Source organism: Aspergillus costaricaensis, assembly GCF_003184835.1.
Source record: "Aspergillus costaricaensis CBS 115574 unplaced genomic scaffold BO79scaffold_14, whole genome shotgun sequence".
Lineage (NCBI taxonomy): Eukaryota > Fungi > Ascomycota > Eurotiomycetes > Eurotiales > Aspergillaceae > Aspergillus > Aspergillus costaricensis.
The window spans coordinates 596,451-612,268 of NW_020291814.1; the positions used below are offsets into that span (position 1 = coordinate 596,451).

Below are 15,818 nucleotides of genomic sequence, written 5' to 3' on the forward strand. Positions count from 1 at the left end.
ATTGAAGTAGTAGCGTAAATGACTGGATACAAAAGATCCTATGCTGGTGTGTACCTAAAATAGTGCGGCACACATGGACATTACCAGTAGCATCTGCAGCCTCTGGCTCAGTCTCTGGCTAACTATTCTCCTTCCATAATACCCACCCTTTCGACAGATAGCCAATATTTGTCGTTATAGCGAGGAACAAGAAATTTTACCATCCTGCTATATATTCAAACGAGCGCACCATGGACAGATCATGCCGCCATTCCCCTCTTGCATGCTTACCATGGAAGATAGGCGGCAACTTAAACACCAGAGTCATCTTGGAATCGTCCTGTTCCGTTTCCCCAGCGGTTCGCCTTGTTATCATACCACGTCGCCCAATTCTTGCACCCGTTGTTTTTCTGATCTTCTGCAGTCTGATTATCCGCATTCTTGCGTTTCATTATCTCCTGGAACTTCTCTCTATCCTCGAGAATCTGCAAAGCCAGTCCACCGGAAGCATGCCAGGCAATGTGGCAATGGAGCAGCCAAGCGCCCGGGTTATCAACCTTGAACGCAATCACTATATACCCACCTTTGGGTAACAAGACAACGTCGCGACGTGCCGGATTGTTATACTCTAGTTCAGTCTCTATAAACTTCTGCAAATCCGCGGTATGATTTCCATCGAATAATTTGTCGTCGAGTTTGGTGTATGATTGCTTCAGCAGAGCAAAGTCATGACCATGCAGATGCATCTAATATGGCATTATATTAGCGACAAACCCATGAGAGAAATTATATAGCAGCTTCAGCGGAAAGAAGGATGACTATAATTGAAGCACTTACAGGGTGTGCGGCAGGAACCGTTCTTTCTCCCAAGGGGGTTCCTGATTCTTTCGGTTGATGCGCGCCGTCTATCACCATGTATGCCCAGTTGCTTTCATTTCTTCTTATTTCAAATAACGCAGCGTTGGCTGGCCACGTGTGTGATCCGTTGAGGTGATTGATTGTCAGGTCTTTGTAATTTACCCAGGCAGGATCATCGTGAATCTGCCATGCGCTCCATTTCGGGTCGTTTGTACCATTATGTCCAGCTTCGTCCGGCATTGTGAAGTTATCTTGCTTTAACACCATCCAGGGTGACTGAACCTTCCTTAGTTGGTCTGGGGTTGGCGGGGGCACTTGCCATTCGACAACGGGCCTCAACACCTTGTGCTCCTCGTCCCGACAGTCTCCGTTGTATGGGGGTACATATGGAGTGGATATGGGATCATCGTGATTATCCTCATTGTAAACGAAAATACCCTGCCTCTCATTTGGTTCGAAGTTGAAATTGTGACAACCAGTGGCAGGCTGAGTCCGAATCCAGTAATTCCGGCACTCATCTATGGCATCGGCTTCCACAATTACATGGTACCGCTGGCCTAGACCGGCTGTGAGAAATGGAAATGTGAGAATATCGCTCTGCAGAACTTACCAATACCAATATATAGTGTGTCCTTTAGATAAGGAGTGATTGGCACCAAATCTGTTCCGATGACTGTCATCTTATGCTGATCGATACTGAAAATGAAAGCCGTATCGGTGGACGCATTGATCAGTCGAAGGAGGTATTTCTTGCCCTGTAAAACCCATTAGGATGAATGCGTGTTCATTTATCCAAGTGAAGAGTTTAGTTCACCTTAGTGACTTTCTTTGTCCTGTATCTTAGGTTCTGAAATTTGCCAGCCGCACTGCCTGTGATGCATTATTATCACCCCAATAAGATCACAAGGCTTCATCTACCCACCGTGATCATTGATAAGAATGGTATCCATGGGAATTGGTGGGTTGTGATTCTCCACCGTCACCCAAGTCCACCTCCCGAAGGCACCCTGGTGAATGCGGTCCGCCAGCATCAAAGGTTCAAGGGCATCATCGTAGTCTACAACCGACGCAGGCCCGTAAATGGTCAATGGGCCAAGCAGGCCATCCGTGTATTGGAGACTATAGTGGCTATGATACCACGTTGTGCCATACTGAGTTGCGGTAAACTCATAAGTGTAGGTATCATTTTGAGCAATAGGACACTGGGTGACGCCTGGGACGCCATCGGAAAACCCAGTTTCGAACATGCGGATCCCATGCATATGGATTGCAGTCCCATTCCACGGCAGGCTATTCTTGACATGCACACCTAATCATCGTCAGCATGGTATTATGCCTATACAAAGACATGGCAACACTTACGGACAGTATCGCCCCAACACGCCTCTACGAATGCACATCAGTCCCGGCAGCTTAAAGTCTCTTCAAGGAGGATGCCTACCAATCCGACGACCAGGATATTCCCCTTCGAAGTACTTTCCCGCCTCCTTTTTGACACCATCAGGTTCCAGCTCACCCGACTCGGTAACTGTAAAGCTGTACTGTAGAATGTGTCACTCGAATGCTCCCTGAACACATGAGACAGAGCATCACCTACATCCCGAACTTTGCCCTTGGGCCATGTCGTCTCATAGTTCGTGTGAATATCGTAGGTTGTACCATTGAAATTAGGTTTAGGTTTGAGCCAAGTCCTCTGATCACCTCTAGGTAGAGCAACGTATGTATCACTCAGCCCTTCATACTCACACTCAATCGATGCGTCAATAGGTTTGAACTTTAGTATCTTTGTGGGTGTCGGCTGCTGGGCCGTTGAATCAGTTGGGGATGGATAATTCACTTCCCCGCCAGGCGAAAGTGGATATTCGAGTCCTCCATCGGGTAGAAGTGGAGACTGCTGGGACGCAAACAAAGATTGGAAGCTGAAGAAATGGACAAGGGCTGTCCAGCAAGATTCCAAAAGCATCTTGACTCGAGTCACCGTCGGAATCCCGACAGCTTGAATGACCAGCCGACTGTCTTGACCAAGCCGAGAAAAAATCTCCTCGCTGGGAGAAATGAACATAAATAACTCGCACATTCTGAATGCTAAGTCTACGCCAATAAGGTTAGAGCCATGGTGTTTACGTCAAGGACTTCCTGTGCGGAGAGGCTGCCATCATAAGGTTGCATAGCTCAAAGTAACCGGCAGTAAAGCACTGCGGATACATTATCCGGACAAGGAAATCCCTTCTTTGATAAGCTGTCATATAGGGTTTTAAAGTTGGCACTTGACTCGATGGTGGATTGTTCCACTTTTAAACTTTTTCCAGAAAGTTTGTTGTTGCCAGGATCGTCTACGCGCCAGTGTAGTCTGTCGGACGTTTCTGCAGTTTGCAATGGCATTGCGTCGGCAAGAGCCTCAAAGCGAATATGTAACAGAAAGCATCGATCTGCAATGCTGTACTTGAGTGTAGTCTGACACTTGCATTAAGCCGATCAAACGCCATCGCATAGCATTCTCGGCTGTGATTTGAAATTTGAAGAGAAAACAGACAGTTGCGGAGACATCCGCACGAGCCGAAGCTGAAGCATGCTGACCTTCCGCATTGAGAATGACAGATGGGGCTGCGCAAGGGGTTCCATGGTAAGGTATGTTGCACAAGGTGATAGTTGCCCCGAAAACAATGCAAGGTAAGTTGCATCGACGGAGAGGCGTTGTTTCGCATGATGTTGAGACTCCCTATAGAGTACAAATTCCGCGGACATTAAATGTGATGTGGACAGCCATCGACACCACATTACTTCCGACAATGGTATGAATTGTCGATATTGATATGTGAGATCGGCAAGTAGATGTGGTCAACCGGAATTGTCGGGTTTGGTTATGAGAAACCTTGTGCGAGTCTTTGCCGTCATCGACGGCGAAAACGACAAGGGGCAAATCAAATCAAATCAAAAATAAGCGTATGTGGCTTCTTAGTACTCAGTATTCTCAGCTGTATGTATTATGAGAGACGACGCTGCGGATGACCTAAAAGTAACGATTTCACTATAGCCTGTGGCGAAAATGTATTCGTTATTCGTTTTCTCTGGAATTACAGACGTAAATGTGGCTAGACGCACAATCATAGAAGGTCTACTATAGGCGTCAAGGTATTCCCTGCATTTGAACTGCTCCTCGTCCAGAGAGGTCTCGGAAGTGGCGGATCCATTACTCAAATGACGATGACACCAAAGAAAAACCGCATAAGCTGCCTCACGGGGGCACAAAGAAATGATAATATTTCCAGAAGACATCTTCCTCTGCATAGACATATGGAAAGAGAAACAAGATGGATAGAATAAAGTTCTAGTATTATCTTAATCACTTTGCAAGGGAAATCGGGAGTAATGATCTGGAACAATGGCCGGACAAAGATTGTTTACAGGCATTCGAACTTTCAGCAACAGCTGCTGTATGAGTAGCCTGATATTAGTGCATAGGCTTGCTTACGCGTGTGGCGAATGTTGGCAAGGCCCACTAGTGGGGATAGCCGATGGCCTGCTGTACGTGCTGTTGGCTTGGGCGGGTCAGCTGGGTAAGTATTCGGGCGAGCCGACTGGAAAACGACAAGATTCTAGATGCACCAAAGTAACCAACCAAACAAAATGCTGATCGTCGGATCCTGGCCGCCTGCTGCTTTTTAAGCCAGGGGTGTTGCAGGGCACTATAATGGTGAAGTTCAAGCTAGCCGGGTGGGGAGGTCAATGTATTTCTTAAGAACGCCTGACAGGTAATTGGGATTGAGAATCTCCACCTGTGGATCAGATGCAGGGTATTCGTTCGGAGTGGTAAAAATGGTTCGTTGAAGTGATGACCGGGGGGTTGTTGGTGGGATGTCTTGATGCTGCTGGGCAAGCCATTAAGGAGACTTGTTGCTCTGCTGAGCGCGAACTCGATGAGGTAAAAATAATCGAGGGCTTGGGCTTGTGTCGTCTGTAGCCAACCAAGCGAAGATCTACATTGCTGGCGTGTTTCGAATGTCATACTGAGTTGAATGAATTTGACAAAAAGGAAACAAATCTAGACGAACAATGAGTTTCCGAACAGGATAATTTTTCCACAAAGAATGTGAAAATCGAGCTAGGCGGTATAAACACTTACTGAACACTGTGACCAGCATCACTCATTCTGCTCGGTGTGAATCAGCCGAATATCCTTACTTTCACGGATGTAGCCAAGAAATTGAGGTGAATTGGAGCACGTGAACGATAGCAGATTCCGGCCTGGCCTCTGACTACGAGGAAAAGCCATGATAGCAGGTCCAGGTGAACTCTGGTTCAAGCCAAGCCGGAATCAAGCCATCCAGCTTGGCAGCAATATGAGTCGGACAAGAATCATCTTCCTGATAATTGGCTGGTGCAGAGGGGTTCAATAGGAGCGAACATGGACATTCTGACACACATCTCACACGCACTGTTCTGTCTCAGCCAATGACGGCGCCTCCGTCGTTGGACAAGAACTGCAGTCTAAAATGAACGGGCGTAAGAGAAACAGCATGATGCGCACGAGGGATTCAATCTGGGCTGGGAGTGGACCAAGGGGTTCACGGAGGTCCGACCACCATGAGATTAATTTCCGATGCGTTGTTTCTGAACTTCCTAACACGATCGGACCAAGAAAAGGAACAGAGAAAAGTCAAAATGAAAAAAGAAATGACAAGCCGGGACAAGATAGACAAGGCCAGACAAGCAACAGAATACGAGATAATTCTCATGGTTGACCCGAAAGGGTCAAACAGCCAAGGCAGCCTGGGGCACGTGGTGCCAAGAAAGCTTGGCCTCTCTCCGGCCGGCGTTGCAGCACGTGCCCCCATCGCGCCCTCTCATTCCCCGGTTGCGATACACACCATCTGCATCATCCCGGTTGACTCGAGGGGGTGCTGCTGTCCAATCCCCTTTGCATCCCGGACCATGCCGACGGCTCTGTCCGTCTTGAGGTTACACTGGCCATGCTTCTGCCTTCTGTGGAAAAAAAAAATACACTCACTTTTTCTCACGAGTCAATTGACGCAGACAAGACACATTCCAGCTCAGACTCTGCATGACGTTAACCCTTAAGTCCACCCGACGACCTACGGTTTCGGTTTGCGCCGTCATTTCACACCTTTCATGGGACATCATAGGGCATTTGAATCATCACCAACGTGGCACTAGTACTAGTCTGGTCGGACGGGGCCTGGCTGCCCCCACCTATGCACACCCACTCCCCCCCCGAATTGACCCATCGACCCGCTCGGGGGACTAAGGTACCATTGTATCCAGTCCTCCATACACCCTCTTTTTTGCCTTCAGCTAGACGTGTTAGTAATGCTAGCGTCCAGCTGCAGTGGCCTGTTCGACTCGCTTAAGGCTGTCTGTCGCGTGCGATGATGACTACGCGACACCCTCTCGCCAACCACGTGCAGCGATACCACGAGTTCCCCTGGCCAACCACAACCGCTCTCTGCAGAACGTGCTGGTGCTATTCTTTCGAGATGCATAGATCAGTCGCTGCGCCGGTTAGCTGACAAGCTGACACCTCGAGACACGCCGGCATGGGATTCTCGATCCCCTTCTTGATATTTAAAAGGCGAGGGATCGCCGCTCGTCTTTGCTGACCCTGCTTGCCATCTGCATCTCAAGTTCAGACCATCCTTATCTTTCTTGCAAGTCCTTTTCATCCTCCCTCCGAGGAATCCTCTGCAGATATGGCGGACTTTGGCCCCCGTGCTCCTCACGGGCCCGACATGAACGGCAAGCAGGATTTCGCCGAGATGCATCCCAATGAGAAGGAGGGTTTCGACCGCCTCCTCCGTCCCGATGACAGCTACACGGCCCAGGGTGTCTACTGGGCCGACCTTCCCATTGGCCAACGTATCAAGTTCGTCACCTCGGTCGACAACAAGGAGCGTAGTCGTCAATGGTCGGCTCTCTGGGCTGAGATCAAGAGGGATCCCCTCTCCCCAATGATGGGCTACTTCCGCAACACCATCATCCCAGGTGCTGGTATTGGCTTGGAAGGGTATGGTTACCCCATATCAATTGATCTGCATTTGTTCTTTCTAACGCACGTGCCCCTAGTTACGTTCTCCTGTCCATTGGAAACATCTCCACCCTCTTCCAACATTCTTTCTCGACTTGCTGGGATAAATACGAAATTTGTAACAAGCAGTGGATTAACGCTATTACCTACCTCGAAATCGTCGGTATAATCATCGGCCAGGTCCTCGTTGGTGTCATTGGTGACTGGGTGGGCCGTCGTTGGGGTTTGCTGCAGGATGCCTGGATCATGTTCCTGGGCCTGGTCATGTTGACTTGCGCCTGGGGTGTCACACAAAACGGTTGGGTCATCTGCTATGCTTGGTCCCTGTTCATCTACGGTATCGGTGTTGGTAAGTTAAAACATTCCGCTTTACATTGGCGACACCAAAGCCTCCTCTCGAAAGCCGATCAGCTAACTCGTCTAAGGTGGTGAGTACCCTATGACTGCTACTAGCGGTATGGAGAACGCGGTTGGTTCCGGCAAGCTCTCTACTCGCGAAGATCGTCTTCACCGTGGTTCCAAGGTCGTTGGTGTGTTCTCTATGCAAGGTTGGGGTCAGGTCCTGAACCAGGCTATCCTCATGATCTTGCTTCTTATCTTCAACGCTGGTAGCGGAGAGGAGCCTATCAGCCAAACCAACACCCAATGGACCTACCGTATCTCCTTCGTCATCCCCATGGTTGGTACCTTCTGGCTCATCTACTATCGTGCCTACCACATGAAGGCTGCTAGTAAGCAGCTTGCGGCCACCAAGAAGAAGAACTCGGTCACTGGCTACGACACTGAATCTCTTCGCCTTACTTTCAAGTACTTTACTCCTCGTGTTTTGGCCACTGCTGGTGGATGGTTCGCCAACGATGTTTTCTTCTACGGTGCCAAGCTCTTCTCCAGTGACTTTATCAAGGTGATTAGTCCCAACACCAAGTCTATCTTCGTTACCTGGCAGTGGAGTTTCATCAACTGCGTTGTCACCCTGATGGGCTATTATGCTGCCATTATGCTCGTGGACAACAAGCTCTATGGCCGCAAGTGGATGCAAATCATGGGCTTCTTGCTCTGCTTCATCGTGTACGTGGTGCCTGCTTTCCACTACCACTACTACACCCAAGCCGCACACATCCACTCCTTCCAAGCCATGTACTTCTTGGGCAGTTTCTTCAACCAATTCGGCCCCAACTGCATTACCTTCCTGGTGGCTGGTGAAGTCTTTCCCACCCCCATCCGTGCCACCGCCCACGGTATCTCCGCTGCCTGCGGTAAGCTGGGAGCCTTGTTGGCTGCTATCCTCTTCAACTACATCGACACCCAGACCAAGTTCTACTTTGTGCCCTGGTGGGGTATTTTTGGCATGTTCCTGACTTACTTCTTCCTTCCGGACACCACCGGTCTGGATCTCAAGGAGCAGGAGCGCCGCTGGAGATTCATTCGCGAGGGTCGCGAGAATGAGTACCACGGTGTTGCCATCCACCCCAAGCACCTGTCTTTGTGGGAGCGCTTCCGTGGTGTTGGTAAGTACTACGACCCCGAGTTGGACTACCAGCAGCGCGTCGAGGAGTACCGCTCTGAGTGGGAGGCCATCATGGCCCGTCGCAGCGAAGAGACTAAGACTAGTGACGATGTCGACTTGGCTTTCGTCGAGGATGACCTCTTGGAGGGTTCCGTTCACAACTACTTCCATCGCACCAGCTCTTTCACCAAGAGCCAGAGCGTTGAGAAGGTCACTGAGGCCGAGCCCTCGGAGTAAAAAGTCATCGCAGCATCTAGTTTTGCGCCATGCCCTCGCAGGCATGGAGTGGATATACCCACACATACCCCCATAATATATACCCGTCGCTCATGCGACTTCACATTTGCCGCTGGATTGAGATTTCTTCTAGCTTACCTTATACTATCTAATTTCCTGTCTATATAAATTCGATGTCTGGATGGTTGAACGAGGAGCTGAGACATGAATCCATTCATATACTTTTCTTTTCTGTACTTAATTCAATGCGACTTGGCTCAATCCTGTTGTATCTAAAATGCCTACTACTTTCTCATAATATATATGCTTTTCGTATAAGTCTAAGCTTCCAAAGTAGAGCTGTCGCTGATAGTAGTATTGCAGCAGAGCTTATAGGCCCTTTGCACCCTTTCCTCCGGGACATTCGTTTTTATCCAACCCCAACATCTACCCTCCAACTGGGAAATTACAGCCCCCTTATCCCGTACCCCCAAAATCAGGTTCCCTCACCTAGGTCAAGCCAAGCGTGGAGACAAGCTCATTCCCGATCTGAAGCCGCACGTGGCGCAAACTCACTCCTATGCCAATGCTTGGCTCCTTGCATCCACAATTCTTGGTACAGCTTGGCCGGATGGAACCAAGATCTTGGCGAGATGGCTGAGAATAGAGTTTGTGGAGTATTCAAGCTTCTGCATTTGGACTTGGCTGGCGGGATTTTGGGATGTGGTGGATTTCTGAGGCTAATCATGTTGTGGCTGCTTTGGGTGGAGGTGGTTGGTGTGTAGGCGATGGAAGGAGGATTAATGGTATTGGTGCTGAGATGATGGGTCATTTTTGATATATCGGCGTCGAGTTCAATATCAGAGAATACAAACTGGTCATTACACATGATTATTGCCTAAGTAATACCTACAAGGTCACCGAAATTATTATGGCCGGAAATTGGCGACTCGCAGCTGGAAACGGCCTTGATGCCCCAGGCATTAAGGCCTCTAGCACTAAGCCTAATGTAGAACCATTTCATCTGGTACTAGATTCCTTTTATGGGTGATTTCCAGTCACTCCATCCTAGAAGTGTTTGGTTGGGAATTCATGTTCAATGTGAATATGGTGTAGGTATGTGTGCTTTGGTGCCAAATAATAATCTCTTCTACCATTTACCGCTATGCTGAATTCACAACGCCCATATCACTGTGATGGGGCATGTTGGTCAGGGATATGAATGGGCACCCACGTTCACCAACATGTTGACAAATAGCATCTTAATTCACAACTTCCCTATGATGTCCATTCAATATGACGAGAGCTTGTTTTTTTCTCCTTTTATATTCTCTTCTCTTACCGCCTTCTCTCTTCTTCTCTTCCGTCACTCCTCCATCCCAATCCAGTATTTCCGAGTCTTCTGGTTTTCACTAAGGGTTGCACGGACCAACTCGTTTGATTACAGACCTCACGCTAAAATGCAGCCATACATTGAATCTAACATGAAAGACTACGATGAACCCGTGAGTGTGGCTTCTAGTGACAGACCAGTTCTATTTACTATATATTTCGAGTCTGCTAACACAGTTGACACCGGGCAGTCATCTAGTGATTCATCTTCCATAGCACAGGATTCCGAGTTCCAGGAAGCCGTTATAGAGCACCAAATGACCCTACTCGGACCAGAGTCTGACACTGATTGTGATCGTAGCAAGTCCGAGCATGCACCGATCATCGCAGGCTGTGCTTTGGATGTAGTCGTCAACCAAGATGGCGAAGAAACTATGTCCGGCGGCATCCCCCAGCTCGGATTGCTGGCTGGTTCGATGCATAAGCTGTCCCTAATCAAGAAGGGAGAGGCATTCTCGAAGGAAACTGATCCCAGATTGTTTTTCAATGTCTCCCACCCATCAAGTGTCTTTATTTGTGGATCACAGGGCTCGGGCAAGAGCCACACGCTCTCTTGCTTGCTCGAAAACTGTTTGATCCAGTCCAAGGCTGGAAAACTGCCAAATCCCCTAACTGGGTTGGTCTTCCACTATGACACATTCTTTAGCGACGTGACCGGCTCCCCATGTGAGGCTGCTTTTTTGTCGTCGCACCCAGATGTGAAAGTTCGCGTCCTATGCTCTCCATCGAATGTTTGGTCTATTACCGTTAGTATTCTACTCCGTTTTCTCATGGCCTGGCCGTATCAGATAACTAATAACATTGATAGCAAGCATACTCACGACTGGACGTCTCCGTGGAGCCTTTGTACATTGATCAGAACGATCTTAATACGGAGCGTATGATGGACCTTATGGCGGTTTCCCAGGGTGACGGAGAATTGCCATTATACATGCATACCGCCAAGCGGATACTCCGGGAGATGAGGACCTCTCAACAAGAGACACAATCCGGCTTTGATTACAAGGCTTTTAAGAACAAAATCCTCGATTCTGGTCTGACTCCTGGCCAGCTCGAGCCACTAAAACAACGTTTGGAGATGTTGGAGAGCTTTATGCCGCAGACGCAGGTTACCAAAGCGACATACAAAAGAGCGCAGACCCTACCGAAGCGAGGCTCGCTTTGGGAGCCGAAGGTGAGCATGATGCACCCATTGTCAGATGATGATGATTAACAATACATCCAGGCCGGCCAGTTGACAATTCTCGATCTCTCATGTCCGTGCATATCTCCTGGAACGGCGTGTTCACTTTTCAACATCTCGCTCGCCATCTTCATGGAGCAAGAGAGCGACATCGGGCGGGTCGTTGCACTTGATGAAGCACACAAGGTTAGCCCCCTACTTATTTTCTCGTTGAAGATTACTCCTAACAGTCGATATAGTACATGAAGACCTCTTCTGAAGCACAGGCGTTTACTGAAACGCTTCTCTCTGTCGTCCGCCTCCAGCGTCACCTTGCGGCTAGGATAATTATCTCGACCCAGGAACCCACGGTGTCAACGGATCTGCTTAATCTCTGTACCGCAACCATTGTTCACCGATTCGCCTCCCCGGAGTGGTTGAGAATCCTGCAGAAGCACCTGGCGGGTGCGGCTACTAATCCTTTCGCTCGCAAGAAGGGTAAGACTGGAGGTAGAGGCACTGACGGCGAAGAAGGGGAGCTCGACGAAGCAAACGAGAAATCCTTGTTTGACCACATCGTTAATCTTCGTGTCGGTGAGGCGCTTCTGTTTTCTCCGAGCTCCATTGTGGACGTTAGCATTGACGAAGATGGCGGCTACGAACTCCGTAGGCTGGGGTCGGAATATCTCGCCATTAGGGTCCGGCAGAGAATCACGAAAGATGGGGGCCGAAGTGTTCTCGCGGTTTGATCTCTTGGACTTAAGATCATCATCTTGCCCAATTTGCAGTAGACGTCATTGAGTGTTGTTTCTTGGATCTAGTGGAATGGTTGGGAAATTGAATCTGTTTTGGTGGCGCGGCACAGAAATATGTTGTGGAGACCTGACTGCACTGCCAGCTAGCAGTTTTAATATGAACACAATGGAATGCTCCAACAAATCATGCGACCGTCCATTATCAATTCTGAGTTCCATCATTTCCCTCCTTATTTCTCTAGAGATAGGCTACAATGCATATGGTCTAATGCCTATCGAGATAATGTCTATTGAATCGAAATCGAAGGAAACCATCAATATTCACAATCAAGCAAAATCCAATCCCCCTTTGCGCCTTCTATCCCTATCAGAATACAACAGGTCATTACAGTCGCATAAAAGTACAATGGTATATACAGTCATAAGTAATTCAGATATCCCCATCACCCTCATTATCATATCATCAAAAGAAGAATCTAAACATCATTGACAACTTTATCCTCGGTAGTGACTCTTTCCCCGGTATCAGCAGCACTGCCCAGTTGCCGACCGTAGGCCGACTTGGGTCCATACTGATCATCGTGGTGCTGCGATAGGAAGAGGATAACCGTACTATCATCCATTAGCATATCTTCCGAAGAAAGTGAAAGACGAGAACACTATACCTAACAGTCGTAAATACCCAACCCGGCCAAGCCAGAACAGCGGATGCGATCGCCCGTGGGTTCGTATGATATTCTATTCCTCCCTGTTAGCACGAAGCAGCACTCTACGACATTATAAATGCGAGACATACTCAAAGCAGGCTTCTTCATCGATTCCTCCCAAAACTTCCGCGCCGTTGACGCATCCGTTCCATCGATGCGGGCACTTCCCGTCGCTGTGATGATCTATCCCCATTGTTAGCCCTACATCCATCTCAAACCCATCTCCAGCTATCATACCGTCATCGTCAACGCCGAACTCAGCATCATGACCGACACAATCACGGCACAAATCTTCCACGCCAACCGGACAGAGTGACTTTCGTGACGTTCCGGCCAGAATAAATCGAAGAAGAACGCCCCACCAAATATGAATGCGACGGCGATTCCGACGAAGATGTTGTATGATGCGGCGCCGATGAAGTCGTTGTTGTAGACGTAGATTCCGGGATGTTGGTTTTGGATTTCGTCTTGTTGGTCGAGGTAGTCTATTGACATATTCAGTTAGCATTTGCGAATCTTTCACTGGCAGTGGGCAGAAGGAATGGAGCGAACCAGACAACGCCGCCGTCCCAACCGATTCCGAGCAAACACAAAAAATCATAGCCAGCTGATAGACAATCATCTTTGTGCGACGAAGATGATATATGCGTGTGAACATGTAGGAGCTCTTGAATTTGCTCCATTGCATTTCATGGAGATCTAATCCCCAGATGACGGCCATTATTGATGATTTTAAGAAATAAAGGGAGATAGGATTGATGAAAATAGAGAAGCAATATTCTGTCCATAATTTTCTTATATGAGATTCTGCTAAGTAGACAAATAATGGAAGGCAGGGACCACGTCAGGGCTGCATTGATAATCTTGTTTTGTCAGGGTCGGCGGAAGGGCGATCCGTGACGTCAGGCGGGTCCAGCCCGGTTCCACTGCTTAATACTGTCATTGTTTCTGCATTTTGCAACTTTCATTGCAGCTACCAGCTATCTACCGCGCTGGCATTCATCATTGGTTTACACGTGCTCGTGGCGTTCCATGGCGCTTCGCTTATGCTGATGTCGTCGTTGTTTGGTAGGGCTTCTGGATGGGGCCCTCAATGGGGGGGGGTGGTACTTAGTCTTCTTCATGGGGGCGAATGCAGGGCCGCAATCTGGGTTAGTCCTGTTTAAAGTAGAACCAGTCTGATGGAAATATAATTATACAAAATTGTAAAAATTATAGACAAGGTATAAAAGCAATATTAAGCATGTTCCCAACCATACTGCACCAGTGGATCTGGCATCTTGGCCACCAGGAACAATGTTGCCATTTCCGGCCATTGATTATATCATCATCCTTGTCTTGTCTGAGCCAGTGAAATTCATCGTCTCAGCAGAGTCGGACAGAGATGATTAATGGCATCGATCGGCCTCGTAATTATCTCGGCAATGATGTCAACGCCTTGGACATCACCGAGATGTGACGGACCTTTGCGGTCTCGGCTTTCCGCGTCAGTCTAATCCGAGATCGGAAATACGGAGACTAACTATCCCACAGCGTATGTATGCTCCATCAACGCCACAATGTGTTCTCTGACTCTGTAACTGAACATATTAACTTCGGCTACATGTACGACAGCGAGCGACAAAAATTCCTCGTCACCTCCAGCACCAAATCCACATGCTCCCGTTGATGCACCAGATTGACTGCAAACGATCCCCGATGCGCCATATACACGCCCCCTTCCAACTGATAGAAATAATAGAGATCCCGAATCATGTCCCCCTTCTCCCCCAAAAACTTCACTCCCACTGTACTCCCTATTCCACTAACGACCACATCAAGCCAAGCACACCACCTTTGATCAAATATGCGACGTAATCCTTCCCTCAAATAATCTCCCAGATCATTCGCCCGCTCCAGCGCCTCCCGACTCATCAGATTAGCCGCTACAACACCAGCCGTCATTGAAAACACATTGTTATTCCACGTCCCAGTATGGAATAACGACTGCTCGGCTCTCGGCTTAAACAACCGCATAATCTCCTTCTTCCCGCCAAACGCACCGAACGAGAACCCGCCGCCGAAGTGCTTCCCTAAAGTCGTCATATCCGGTACGATACCGTACCGTTCCTGAAGTCCGCCATAGCAGAGTCGTGATGTGACGACTTCGTCGAAGATGAGTACTGCCTGCAGCCGGGTCGCTTCGTCCCGTAAGAATTGCAGAAAGGGGATGTCAGCCGGGATCATCCCTCCCGCCGCCTGCATAGGTTCCACGAGGATGGCAGCAATGTCGGAGGTGAGTTTTGCTCGGGTATCCGGGATGTCGTTGTAATTCGCTATAATGAATTCGTGCGGGAGGTTGAGGGCGGTGTTAGCCCCGAAGGTGAGCGTGCCGCCGTGATAGCCGTTTTTGAAGACGAGGATCTAGGGATGTCTTAGCTTTGAGCCAGTTGACTAGGTATAAACAATTAGGAAGTACCTTCTTTCTCCCCGTGAATGCGACAACAACCCCCAAAGCAAACATATTTGCCTCCGTCCCCGAATTACAGAACCGGATTGCGTCTATACTTGGGAACCGCGAGATAAGAAGTTGCGCCAGTTCACCCTCTTTGCTGGTAACACCGCCCAGTGTGAACCCTTGCTGCGTGACAGTTTGCATGGCCTCAATGATGGCTGGATGCGAGTGCCCAAACATGCCTGCTGTATATTCGGAGACGAAGTCTACGTATTCGTCTCCGTCTAGTGAGGTGAGATAGCAGCCATGTCCGCCGCGGAAGACGAGTGGGTGCGGGATGTGAAAGAGCACACCGCGCGAGGTGCCATTGGGGATACTGTTTTCAGCTGATTGAATGGCTGCGCCTGATTCTAAGTTTCTAGCGCGGAAGATTTCAATGTGATGGCTCAGGGAATTGTTTAGAATTGTGGCTAGGGATTCGTCTGACTGGTAGGCCATGGTGGTGATGTTCTATTTGGATTGTTAGAAACAAGTATCTAACAAGTAGTTGTAAGTTTAATTTTACCGAGTATAGTGTGTGTTAAGAATGATTGGGTCTGATAGCAGATGAGGTTAGAGAGGCTTGGGAAGTGCTAAATTGCGTAATGTGCCGTGCGGGGTTGAGACCGTCGAGATAAGCATCGGCCGATCAGTGCTGATTCCGATGCGGATTCGAATTGACGTTAGTGTAGATGCAAGAGATAGATACGTCTCACAGTTACTGAA

General features: G+C 48.7%; 5 protein-coding genes across 5 annotated transcripts; 2 read left to right on the forward strand and 3 right to left on the reverse strand.

Moving 5' to 3' along the window:
• Window positions 1-290: 290 nt before the first annotated feature.
• BO79DRAFT_228096 (multicopper oxidase) lies at window positions 291-2,800 on the reverse strand (the record flags this gene model as incomplete). Its single annotated transcript, XM_025683940.1, has 9 exons — window positions 291-464; window positions 537-725; window positions 817-1,394; window positions 1,448-1,592; window positions 1,652-1,707; window positions 1,760-2,146; window positions 2,200-2,223; window positions 2,279-2,378; window positions 2,435-2,800. The coding sequence occupies 9 exons, from the start codon at window positions 2,798-2,800 to the stop codon at window positions 291-293; spliced, it is 2,019 nt and encodes a 672-aa protein (XP_025540125.1).
• Window positions 2,801-6,474: 3,674 nt separating this feature from the next.
• Window positions 6,475-8,905, forward strand: BO79DRAFT_194185 (MFS phosphate transporter). Its single transcript, XM_025681026.1, has 3 exons — window positions 6,475-6,859; window positions 6,919-7,229; window positions 7,306-8,905. The coding sequence occupies exons 1-3, from the start codon at window positions 6,546-6,548 to the stop codon at window positions 8,622-8,624; spliced, it is 1,944 nt and encodes a 647-aa protein (XP_025540126.1). The 5' UTR covers window positions 6,475-6,545; the 3' UTR covers window positions 8,625-8,905.
• Window positions 8,906-10,087: 1,182 nt separating this feature from the next.
• Window positions 10,088-11,906, forward strand: BO79DRAFT_146640 (uncharacterized protein; the record flags this gene model as incomplete). The annotated part of the gene is made up of 4 exons (XM_025678473.1): window positions 10,088-10,699; window positions 10,855-11,169; window positions 11,221-11,364; window positions 11,418-11,906. 4 exons carry the CDS (start codon window positions 10,088-10,090, stop codon window positions 11,904-11,906), a joined length of 1,560 nt encoding a protein of 519 aa, XP_025540127.1.
• Window positions 11,907-12,304: 398 nt separating this feature from the next.
• On the reverse strand, window positions 12,305-13,364 carry BO79DRAFT_237441 (uncharacterized protein). The gene is made up of 5 exons (XM_025684700.1): window positions 13,172-13,364; window positions 12,857-13,104; window positions 12,709-12,802; window positions 12,578-12,650; window positions 12,305-12,524 (listed from the first exon to the last, which is right to left on the reverse strand). Exons 1-5 carry the CDS (start codon window positions 13,338-13,340, stop codon window positions 12,389-12,391), a joined length of 720 nt encoding a protein of 239 aa, XP_025540128.1. The 5' UTR covers window positions 13,341-13,364; the 3' UTR covers window positions 12,305-12,388.
• Window positions 13,365-14,218: 854 nt separating this feature from the next.
• Window positions 14,219-15,551, reverse strand: BO79DRAFT_264697 (aminotransferase class-III; the record flags this gene model as incomplete). Its single annotated transcript, XM_025686821.1, has 2 exons — window positions 14,219-15,022; window positions 15,078-15,551. The coding sequence occupies 2 exons, from the start codon at window positions 15,549-15,551 to the stop codon at window positions 14,219-14,221; spliced, it is 1,278 nt and encodes a 425-aa protein (XP_025540129.1).
• Window positions 15,552-15,818: the final 267 nt, after the last annotated feature.

Bases quoted from the DNA above. Each gene is read 5' to 3' on its own strand.
- BO79DRAFT_194185 (XM_025681026.1), top strand. From the start codon at position 6,546: ATGGCGGACTTTGGCCCCCGTGCTCCTCACGGGCCCGACATGAACGGC. The intron at 6,860-6,918 runs GTATGGTTACCC...ACGTGCCCCTAG, and splicing joins GCTGGTATTGGCTTGGAAGG to TTACGTTCTCCTGTCCATTG. The intron at 7,230-7,305 runs GTAAGTTAAAAC...AACTCGTCTAAG, and splicing joins CATCTACGGTATCGGTGTTG to GTGGTGAGTACCCTATGACT.
- BO79DRAFT_237441 (XM_025684700.1), bottom strand. From the start codon at position 13,340: ATGGCCGTCATCTGGGGATTAGATCTCCATGAAATGCAATGGAGCAAA. The intron at 13,105-13,171 runs GTTCGCTCCATT...ATATGTCAATAG, and splicing joins TGGGACGGCGGCGTTGTCTG to ACTACCTCGACCAACAAGAC. The intron at 12,651-12,708 runs GTATGTCTCGCA...AGGGAGGAATAG, and splicing joins GATGAAGAAGCCTGCTTTGA to AATATCATACGAACCCACGG.